Source organism: Haliotis rufescens, unplaced genomic scaffold, assembly GCF_023055435.1.
Source record: "Haliotis rufescens isolate VD_foot unplaced genomic scaffold, xgHalRufe1.0.p SCAF_31, whole genome shotgun sequence".
Classification (NCBI taxonomy): Eukaryota; Metazoa; Mollusca; class Gastropoda; order Lepetellida; family Haliotidae; genus Haliotis; species Haliotis rufescens.
The window spans coordinates 5,866,113-5,878,101 of NW_025964013.1; the positions used below are offsets into that span (position 1 = coordinate 5,866,113).

Consider the following 11,989-nt stretch of genomic DNA (forward strand, 5'->3'; position numbering starts at 1 on the left):
AAATCCTGTTCACTGGCGAGGGCAAACTTTTTGCATCGGGTGGGACCCTCCCCCTCTTTTCTATTTTGAAAACCAGATGTAGCATATGTTGTAGGCAGTAAAATTGACTGAGAGAGAACTTTGAGGTTTTGATTCATTTATGTAAATAAACATATTTATCCACCCCGATGCTTGTCATATGTTTGGATGACCCTCCCTAAAAAGACAAAATTCAAACGTACTTTATAATTTATCATACAATATCGACTTTTTCATGACGCTTCCAAAATATGTGTATTACTTTTTAAGACCCTCCCCTGATTGCCAAGGACCCACCCACCCGAATAATAATTTAAGTAACGGTCACCTAATAAAACATTATATTCATCATCCACAATATTATTTTTACAATTTAAATACACTATCTTTCTTTCATTGGTATGCTGTAATAATAAACCGATCTATTTTTTTAGATTGTGTGAACAAGATTGAAAATTGTATATTTGTATCACGTGTATCTTGTGTACCACCAGAGAACATAGATCTATTATTTTCCAGAAGGCCCGACATCATATAGGCAGGAGCCCAGTCAACCGTCAGGAGTTTTACAAGCTCCTTGCAGCGACATTCTATTTCTACTGAGCTCCCCGCAGCGATGTTCTACCGCAACGATATTGCAAATTAGTTATACGCGTTAAATTGGAGTGTGCGAAGCTTGCAACAGCATGCGAGAAGATCTCAGAAGCGATACCTAACGGTATTGTGGAGGAGCTTAAACATCTCTACCGACATCGTGGTAGCCTACCCTACATGTTGTTGGGTTTCACCTGTTGTCCGCGTTTTCATTACTGGTGAGGAACCCTATTAACAAAAGTGTCCGAACTATATCGGCAGTGTTTAGAGCGGAGATGTGAGTTTTGCACGTAACATCGGGAAGCTGTCAAAACTCAAAGACGCAATGGTTGATGGCAATATTCGATATACACCTGAGCAAGTACAATACATAAAAGATGACAAAGTGAACCCACTCAATAACCTGGTTGTCCCATGTGAATCTACAGGGAAGAATTGGTCCCCTGAATCCCATACATGTGGTAATTTAATTACCCACCCAAGTGTATTACGTGGTTGTGGGACCGGTGAAGACCCGGGTTAGAATTGGTCTTCAGCAACCCATGCTTGTCGTAAGAGCGACTAACATGTTTGATGCATGTCATAGTATCCCAATTGCGTAGGTCGATGCTCATGATGTCAATCACTGGATTGTCTGGTCCAGATTCGATTATTTACAGACTGACGTCATATAGCTGGAATATTGTTGAGTGAGGCATTATTATAAACAAACAAACAATGTGGTCCTTGTCAAAACTCGGACTCTGTGACTGTGCTTATTGGATGTCTTCATGCGAATGACATTGTTCATTGATCATCCACTTGTCTGTCTGATCCAGACTTGATTATTGTTGAGTGAGGCATTATTATAAACAAACAAACAATGTGGTCCTTGTCAAAACTCGGACTCTGTGACTGTGCTGATTGGATGTCTTCATGTGAATGACATTGTTCATTGATCATCCACTTGTCTGTCTGATCCAGACTTGATTAAGGGGCGGTGGGGTAGCCAAGTTGTTAAAGTGAATATCATCACACCTATGGCTGGGTTCAATTTCCCTACATAGGAACATGCATTACAAGCAGTCATTCACAGTACAGCAGATGTGTTAGTCATAGTAGTAATGTCCTAACTAGCACCTGTGTCTATAGAGACTCTTTGAAAGTGTTTCAGTGAGGAAGTAATACATACCAATGAATGGCATAGACACATACATCTATTATAAATATTTCTCCATTATTAATTAATACTTTAGGGTGAAGTACAAGACAGAGCTCCAGATAAGCTGCGTATCTGCGTAAAATACGCATCAGAAATGCAGAAATACGCGGTGAAATAAAATTCAAGTGTATCATATACGCAACGAACATTACAGATACGCTACAAAAATAAAACTAGTGCGTATCATCAAAATATTGTGAAGTAACCCTGCGTATTCGATTAGCAAATCAAACTTATTTTGAAATTATATACAGACATTCTTGCCGAACTCCACGATGACAGTTACATCATGATCATTTGCCGTCCTTTCTTGTGGAAGTATCGCGGTATTTTTGAGTCCTATAAAGCTCTCGAACCCACTCGACAACAGTTTGCAGGGACAAGACTAAGTGTTTTTAAATATTTAACTTAAATACCCACATGTGTAAAAACTAGTGGGTAACAGAAATTTGAATACCCAGATAGAATTACTGATACCCAATGATTTTAAAATGCATGGGTAAAATATCCATAAGACCGAAAGCTTATCTGGAGCTCTGCAAGATGTGAATGATTGTGCTAGATTTTTGTCTATTGAAATCTCTCCCTTTACAAGTGTTTCAGGGCAAAGTAGACGATATTAATGAATGTCCTAGTAGAGCTGTGTGCCCTGACCGGGCATGAAGAGAGAGTGTGGGGCGTGGCATGGAACCCCACAGGAACATTGCTAGCCTCATGCAGCGGGGACAAGAGTGTCCGCATCTGGGGGCAGGAGGGAGACAACTGGGTGTGCAAGACAGTCCTGACCGACGCCCACCAGCGGACAGTCCGGTCAGTGGCGTGGTCACCATGCGGCAACTACCTGGCCAGTGCCAGCTTCGATGCAACCACATGTGTCTGGAGTCGGAAGGAAGGGGAGTTTGAGTGCATTGCAACCCTTGAGGGCCACGAGAATGAGGTGAAGTGTGTGGTGTGGGCCCCCACCGGAAACCTGCTGGCAACATGCAGTCGTGACAAGAGTGTGTGGATTTGGGAAGGTTTGCAGCTAATTTCTGCTTTGGACTAAACATTTTGGACATTGTAGCAATAGAAACTAACTGTTTTAGTCCAGTAGACCTTCTAATGATATACCAAAACCTTTGAAAATGGCAAGTTTCTTCTAGTCCTTATGATAACTTAACTATTGGGCAGTTTGGCAAGGATTATTGGACTAGTGCCAATTTCTAACGCTGCATTTTTAGACATCTTCAGTATAAACAGACTTAAACCATAAGGAAAACTAACACAAGGATTGAAAATACTATTTTATGATGGATAGATTGCAAGTATTTCGACAATCTCATTAAAATCAGATCTTACTTCTCGCCACTAACGTTGTAGATTGGTGAGATTGGTCTATCCGTATTGATTTATTTGTCAATAAACCAAGGAAAAAAAGGCCATGACCACTAATGGACGGCTGTTTCCTCATTGGCTTGTAATAGAATAGGCGGGGCTCATGTTACATTATTGCACTGAACAATGTCACTGTTTCCGTATTGTGTCCAGTGTTAATGAATAAACAAGCTGTCTTAGAAGCTACACAGATGTACACAGTTTGCTCACCATTTTTTAATGTAGATACCTCCATAAACACAAAAAAGTATTTCATTCCATGTGCACATCTGCTCAGTGATTTTACTTGGCGTTCAATGTGTGAGTCTCAGTCATGCTTTTGGTCACCACTTTACCAACAAGAAGTAAAATATAGTGTGAAGCCTAATACTAAATTTAAATGGGATTTTCCTTGTTACTAAAAAATACAGTAAAATAAAGAAGCATGCTACCATGGCTACAACTGAGGGGGTTTTAAGGATCCAGTTGCCATGGTTGCTAATGGGACCAAATATTTTGCATGCAATAAAACCCTGCTCGTTGTGAGTCAGTTGGGATATTTTGGGGCAGGTCAGTTTGTGTCATTTGTTTTCATTAACACTGAACATTAGACATTCATATGATCCCAAAGTACTGAGCCTAATGAACTAGTCATTGAGTAATGCAATACACTCAGTCCATACACAGTGAATATTAGTAACAGTAGTTAAAGGAGAAACAAGAATGTTAACTCATGATAAGGATGCAGGGCTTCATTTCACTGTATGAAGGATAACTCTGTACATATGTTCTGTCTTGTGGTTTTTTTAAAATACATTTAGGAGGAATATAAAGAACAAACATTTGGCACTTGTATCAGTTTGAACAAGGTATTTGATTCACGCTGATATGGACATCATGGTCCATGTGTCAACTGTAGCGACAGAGTGGGGTTTCTTTGTAATCTGTCAGAGTGTTATAAAGAGGAGGTCAGTACTATAGTGATACCTGGTTCATGTTTTCTCCAGTGCCTGTCATTCATTTTTCTCAGGTCAAAGGTAAAGGTAACTGTAATTGCTTAATAATTTTAAGTCTCTTCAACAAAATAGATCAAGAAATAATCACAGAATGTTGGATTAGATGTTTTCCCAAGGCAAGGGAGTTAACTGACTGTATAAGTCCAGTTTCCATCCTTGTCGAACTAGGTTGGAATTTCTGGGCTTGATTGTAGCGCCACCTGTGGCTATTAAAAGTTATGTCCCTTCTATGTCTCTCCTATTGACCAATCAGATTCCACCTCTCATATCAGTTACATTTGCTTCAAACAAGATGGCAGCTCCCAGTCAAGACGATCAGATCGTTAATCAATATCTATATTGTAATAAAACAGGTCTTACTTCGTGAAGAGCATCAAATAACACGAGCACCTTGATTAAAAACATGAAAAGATTTTGAAAATCTGTCGACTCCCAATTGATGGAACACAAGCCGTGCAATTGACTGAAATCAGCAGGGCAGCAGCCGCCATGTTGCGCAAATATTAATTGGACTGTGCATAGACTCATTAGTCCAGCCAAAATATAACTCCATAATTCCAGTCTAGAATGGCAAGGGTGAAAACTGGACTTTTATAGTCAGTTAACCTCCTTGCCTGGGAAAGATGTCAATAATGTGAATTTCATAAGCTTACAAGACATTGTTTGTCCCATTCCCTAATGCTGAGAGGTGAACTACAGTACCTTGGTATTATTGCTTGTTGTTTCAGTGACAGATGACGAGGAGTACGAGTGTGCCAGCGTGCTGAGCATGCACACCCAGGACGTGAAGCACGTGGCCTGGCACCCCAACAAAGACATCCTCGTCTCCTGCAGCTACGACGACACCATCAAGTTTCTGAGAGAAGACAATGATGACTGGGCGTGTTGTGCCACCCTAGAGTCCCACGGCTCCACAGTGTGGGACATTGCCTTCAACAAGTCAGGGACACGCCTAGCGTCATGTAGTGATGACATGTCCGTGAAAGTCTGGCAGGAGTATCTCCCTGGGAACAAGGAGGGCGTCGCCACCACAGGGCGTGACCCCACGTGGAAGTGTGTCTGTACCCTGTCTGGCTACCATACGAGGTGTGTCTATTCCATAGACTGGAGTCACCTCACCGGGCATATCGCGACGGCAGCTGGTGACGATGCAGTCCGCGTGTTTGTGGAGGATGCAGGGTCGGATCAGAACCAACCAAATTTCAGTTTACTGACAACTGTTCAGGCGGCACATTCACAGGATGTCAACTGTGTGGCCTGGAACCCCAAAGTGGCAGGACTACTAGCATCATGCAGTGATGACGGTTTTGTCAAGCTCTGGCGACTGACTGAACAGTGATGATGGCTCTGTCAAGCTCTAGTCACTGAACTGATGGTCTGTCACCTGTGGAGGTGGGCCCTAACCCGTCACCTGTGGAGATGGCTCTAACCCATCACCTGTGGAGATGTCTCTAACCCGTCACCTGTGGAGATGGGCTCTAACCCGTCACCTGTGGAGATAGCTCTAACCCATCACCTGTGGAGATGTCTCTAACCCGTCACCTGTGGAGATGGGCTCTAACCCGTCACCTGTGGAGATGGCTCTAACCCGTCACCTGTGGAGATGGCTCTAACCCGTCACCTGTGGAGATGGGCTCTAACCCGTCACCTGTGGAGATGGGCTGTAACCCGTCACCTGTGGAAATGGCTCTACCCCGTCACCTGTGGAGATGGGCTGTAACCCGTCACCTGTGGAGATGTCCTCTAACCCGTCACCTGTGGAGATGGGCTCTAACCTGTGTAGATGAATGGTTCAGTTAACCAACACCATGTAGACTTCAGTTTATAACAGTCAGTAGGTTTCCTGATAAGGGTGAGTGAGTGAATATGGTTTTACACCGCTTTTAGCAATATACCAGCAATATCCCGGCAGGGGACACCAGAAATGGGCTTCACACATTGTAATGATTGTACCCATCTCAGGAATTGAACCCGGGTCTTCGGCATGACGAGCGAACGCTTTAACCACCAGGCTACCCGACTGCCACTCCTGATAAGGGTTCCCTTTGCATATGATAATGAAGGATAATCAAATGTGTTACTCACTGAAGTGGCAGCACATTCCAGCCATGGATATCATCACAATGTTTCTTGTATTATGCTCACTATTACACTCCAGGCTCCACGCTCCAGGCTCCAGGCTCCAGGCTCCAGGCTCCAGGCTCCAGGCTCCACTACTGTACATTAATAAGAAGTTAGAGATTATCGAGGTCTATCCTCAGAGATATTTTATATCCAAGCCATGTTATGTTTATTGTTGATATGAAAATATCACATATGTATGATTTTGTTTGTAATATGTGCATGGTTACAGTATTTGTGAACATATATTTCATAATGTTGTATAATATTGTTATTAAATTATAGAAGATGGTGATATGAAGTACATCACATTTATTTTAGTTCTGATCATATTCTGATGATGAAAGCAGGTATTTAGTTCTCACCACGTGCTTACTACCATGGTGTGAAGATATGCCTCCAGCAACCCATGCTTGCTGTTAAAGGTGACTATGCTTGTCGTAAGAGGCGACCTACAGGATCTGGTGTTCAGGCTGGCTGGCTTGGTTGATGCATGTCATCGATTCCAATTGCATGGATCATTGCTCATGATATCAAATACTGGATTGTGTGGTCCAGACTCGATTATTTACAGACCGCCGTCATATAGCTGGAATATTGCTGAGTGCTGCGTTAAACAACAAACAAACAAACAAACAAACCATGGTACTTAGAACACATTGTGGTTTACCCAAGGAACGTGTGTAATGAAGCACCCGTAAAATCGTGCTCAGCAACTTGTACGTGCGCCTTTCGTAGTTCAGTGACTGCTTTTACGTTTCAGCTTTCAATGTTTAAAATATCAAAATAATTATTATTATGCCCCGATGGCAATTTGATACGATATTAACCCTACTGTGCACGTTTGTTTCATTTAAAGGAACGTTACATAAAATAGTCATTACTTTATTCCAATACACCATGTACAACTATTTGAAATTTTACATATATACAGCTATACAACGCAGTCACGGCAAGTCCAGTAAGCTAAGATTGTCAATATTTCTGTTATTTATTAAGGTGTTCTGATTGGTTCACAAGCACAACACCATGTTTCTGTATGTAATCGGACCGCCTTCATGGCCTAGTGGTAGAGCGTCCGCCCGGAGAGCGGAAGGTCCGGGGTTGGATCCCCGGCTGCGTCATATCAAAAGACGTTAAAAGATGGTACTTGTTGTTTCCCCGTCTGGCGCTCGGCATTAAGGGGTGGTCGGCTCGGAGTCAGTATACTGTGTCTGAGTTGGGTATTCATGTTAAACTGCGGCATGGTATCTCTGGGCTGGCACTATAAAGTCAGTCCGGACTAGTACACGTGCATGCACGTCGCCATAAGAGTGCAATAATCTTGGACGCGACGTTAAACCCCATTTCACCTTACCTCACCTGTATGTAATGAGTTATCGGGGTAGAATATGTCTTCAGCAACAAACCGTGGTACTTAGAACACATTGTGGTTTACCCAAGGAACGTGGGTAATGAAGCACCCGTAAAATCGTGCTCAGCAACTTGTACGTGCGCCTTTCGTAGTTCAGTGATTGCTTTTACGTTTCAGCTTTCAATGTTTAAAATATCAAAATAATTATTATTATGCCCCGATGGCAATTTGTTACGATATTAACCCTACTGTGCACGTTTGTTTCATTTAAAGGAACGTTACATAAAATAGTCAATACTTTATTCCAATACACCATGTACAACTATTTGAAATTTTACATATATACAGCTATACAACGCAGTCACGGCAAGTCCAGTAAGCTAAGATTGTCAATATTTCTGTTATTTATTAAGGTGTTCTGATTGGTTCACAAGCACAACACCATGTTTCTGTATGTAATCGGACCGCCTCCGTGGTCTAGTGGTAGAGCGTCCGCCCGGAGAGCGGAAGGTCCGGGGTTGGATCCCCGGCTGCGTCATATCAAAAGACGTTAAAAGATGGTACTTGTTGTTACCCTGTCTGGCGCTCGGCATTAAGGGGTGGTCGGCTCGGAGTCAGTATACTGTGTCTGAGTTGGGTATTCATGTTAAACTGCGGCATGGTATCTCTGGGCTGGCACTATAAAGTCAGTCCGGACAAGTACACGTGCATGCACGTCGCCATATAAGTGCAATAATCTTGGACGCGACGTTAAACCCCATTTCACCTCACCTCACCTGTATGTAATGAATTATCGGGGTAGAATAGGTCTTCAGCAACCCATGCCGTAAAATGCGACTGCTTGTCGTAAGAGGCGACAAACGGGATCGGGTGGTGAGGACGTATTCAGCAATATTCCAGCCATATGACGGCGGTCTGTAAATAATCGAGTCTAGACCAGACAATCAAGTGATTGACAACATGAGTATCGATCCACGCAATTGGAATCGATGACATGCACCAACAAAGCATGACACACGTGTCAGTGCCTGTGGCTGACGGTGGGGTTGGGGGAAGGGGATATCAGTAGCCTTGAGGTCAAGGCCGCGGAATTTCGCTGTGTAGGGGTGTGTGCTAGACCCGTACACTACTCGCAGGTTCGTGCCCCAGACTTGAACTGATAGACACTGATCTGTCGGCACCACGCCCTCCTATTAGGTTCTACCAAAGTGGTAAACACGTCTGACCAGTGTCCCCTCTAGGAAAATGATGTGGTGTGGAACCGAGGCGGTGGCGTCAACTACGACTCGGGACACTTACATTGCTGATGCTGTTGATGTCTTATTTGCCGGGTTATGTTGCTGCACTCGTGGGCACGATGATTTGAATAGCTCCCCAGCACTCTTGTTTGTTGCCAGGGGCCACTCTCTACCCCCGTGGGGATTCCGGGTTAGACTTGACCTAATGGATCGGGAGGTCAGAGTCGGTAACTTGGTTGATGGCGTGTCGTCGTACCCTGACGGCGTGGGTTGTTGCTCACAATATCAGTCACTGGTGCAGGCCGTATTGCTGACGACGACAACGCACAATGCCCCCGCCAAGCGATGACGATACTGATTGAAGTGCACGTAATATATCTGTATCCAGTATACAACAATGACATGAACATGGGGCGTGATATGACTGAAATAACTACTTGTTTTTAATTAGCCCCAGTGGTCCTGATTGGTTGGTTTATGATAGTTCTTATCAGAAACCAAATTATCAGGTATAATGTACAAACTTATGTTGAAACTCCAAATTGCCCACTCCGAGTTCCCACTTGTAAATGAAATCCAGCGTATTTTACAAAGTACAGGTCTGAATCACTTTTGGCTGTCTCAGGAATTTCCCAGTGTACAATGGTTGGTTGGGGTTTTTTTTGTTTAACGCCGCACTCGGCAATATTCCAGTTATATGACGGCGGTCTGTAAATAATCGATTCTGGACCACACAACCCAGTGATTAATATGAGCATCGATCCACGCAGTTGGGATCGATGACATGCATCAACCAAGTCAGAGAGCCTGACCACCCGATCCCGTTAGTCGCCTCTTACGACAAGCATAGTCGCCTTTTACGACAAGCATAGTTATTTGTACAATGGACAAAGGCTAACGTCAAAACTGTCCTTATAGATCATTTTTTTTACAAAGTTGGAGAAGTAAAGTTAATTCCTCGAAAGGACACTATTACAATTTGTGTAAAGACATCCTTTCAATAGAAAACTATCTATTACCTCATTATTTATGCATTTGCCTTACTAAATTCAGAACCACCAACCACCGACTCCCAATTGAAACTGGTAGATGGTGTAACTTCAAGTGGGAAGGTAGGCTTTGCTCTGTGTAAAATTAAAATTGGTTTCATTTTATACTAGAATGCCATGAATGGGATCATTTAAGAAATAAATATCTCCCATTATATTATTGTAAATATCCAAATGCTGAAAATTTTGTTTCACTTATGAATTGTTCTCATAAACCTCTTCTCTTACGACTAGAACAGTATGTAAAATGTGGACTGTGTATGCTCCACTAACTATTGTCTCATTTCATTGTATATATGTCTCTCTTGTCAACTTCACTGTGTCACCTAGGTGATTCATGAGAAATAAACATCTTCTCCTACTTGAAAATGGGAGAGTACGAAATTCTGCTTATGTGCATGTGGTCAACGTTCATTGTCGGTAAGACCGCCTCCGTGGTCTAGTGGTAGAGCGTCCGCCCGGAGAGCGGAAGGTCCGGGGTTTGATCCCCGGCCGCGTCACACCAAAAGACGTTAAAAGATGGTACAAGCAGCCACACAAACACACGTGCATGCACGTCGCTATATAAGTGCAATAATCTTGGACGCGACGTTAAACCCAATTTCACCTCACCTCACCTCATTGCCGGCAATCACCGTGGTTCAAAGCGGCTTTAGTTAAGCCATATCGGCTTCACGCTACGCCATGCTACCCACGCACTCACTAACTTGCTCTAGTTTCTTAAGGATCCCCCAGCAGAAGACAAGCGGGACAGTGATTCAGTCTGCCGGCCTATGCCGCCACATTGAGACATGAGGTTGTAAAAATCACATTATGTTATTGTTTCCGAGATAAAATTTAAGAATTGGTCCTTTGGTTTATCCACCCATGATTTCACACCTCGCCTCACCTCGAAGTAGATCTTATCGGTCGTATTTGGATCAATTTATTACACACAACCCCGACTTAATATATGTATTGTATTTCTGTATTACTGTATTTACCAATTCCATTTTGACAAAAACCCGATATTGAAAAGGATACGGCTAGGTAACATGCGGCAGATGGGGGTCAACGTCAATAATATTGAACTGTTGTCGGCTTACTGTGAAAACGATAACTGTGGAAAATACTGATGTATTTGAATGTGTTCAACATATTTAACGTAGATCAAGACCCGGGTCAACTGTCCGTCCTTGTTCAAACCCTCTTTGTTTACTTCATTTGTTAATGTAAATCAGTCTAACAGTAAATGGTTTCAATGTCTGAGCATCACGTGTCAGTTTAGATTGTCTCACAGTGCCATGCTTGCCGTAAAAGGTGACTAACGGAAGCGGGTGGTCAGACTCGCAGACTTGGATGATGCATGTCCTCGATCCAATTGCGTGGATCGATGCTCATGATGTCAATCACTGGATTGTCTGGTCCAGATTCGATTATTTACAGACCGCCGTCATATAGCTGGAATATTGCTGAGTGCGGCGTTAAACAACAAACAAACAAAACACAGTTCCATGAACGTATTATTCTCATCCACCGCCACTCAGTCGGGCGGGGTATATAGGAACGTAAGTTTTGTCCGTCCGTCCACTTCTCAATGGTGACACATTTTCTCGAAAACTATTTAAGTTGGAGAAATGAAATTTTACACACTGATGTTACCAGTCACGATCTCAAATGAGGTCAGAAATTGGTGTCTTAAATTCATTTCTTACAGAGTTATGGCCCTTGCTCCGTGCTATTCGTCTTAGTGCATGCTGCCTAAAAAGATGTCAGGTTTTCTCAGCAACTACTGATGTCACATGAATGAAAGTTTGCATGCTTAGCTAAAAGATACCTTTCAAGACTGAGTTAGAAAATCAGATTTGCTCATGACATAAAGCCACTCTATCTCTACTTATGGATATACAGGGCTCTTATTGTTATAGTTAACATTAACTTCCATGTTAATCACTACTATATGAACAAACAAACTCCAATGTGCCCCATGGGGGGGGGGGGGGGGGGGGATAGTGATAACGCTGTGTTCTTGTTTTCCCTTCCACACACCTCTAGCTGCAATGCTA

General features: G+C 42.9%; 1 protein-coding gene across 3 annotated transcripts; it reads left to right on the top strand.

Moving 5' to 3' along the window:
- Positions 1-688: 688 nt before the first annotated feature.
- Positions 689-6,598, top strand: LOC124114754 (probable cytosolic iron-sulfur protein assembly protein CIAO1). 3 transcript variants are annotated; one of them, XM_046475486.2, is made up of 3 exons: positions 689-830; positions 2,409-2,829; positions 4,911-6,598. In XM_046475486.2, exons 2-3 carry the CDS (start codon positions 2,436-2,438, stop codon positions 5,519-5,521), a joined length of 1,005 nt encoding a protein of 334 aa, XP_046331442.2. In that variant the 5' UTR covers positions 689-830; positions 2,409-2,435; the 3' UTR covers positions 5,522-6,598. The 3 variants fall into 3 exon arrangements, with proteins under 3 accessions (XP_046331442.2, XP_046331444.2, XP_046331443.2); XM_046475488.2 differs by having other exon boundaries at positions 715-830; positions 2,417-2,829; XM_046475487.2 differs by having other exon boundaries at positions 716-889.
- The last annotated feature ends 5,391 nt before the right edge of the window (positions 6,599-11,989 follow it).

Coding starts and splice junctions, on each gene's coding strand:
- LOC124114754 (XM_046475486.2), top strand. CDS start 2,436: ATGAATGTCCTAGTAGAGCTGTGTGCCCTGACCGGGCATGAAGAGAGA. Junction 2,830..4,910: donor GAGTGTGTGGATTTGGGAAG/GTTTGCAGCTAA, acceptor TTGTTGTTTCAG/TGACAGATGACGAGGAGTAC.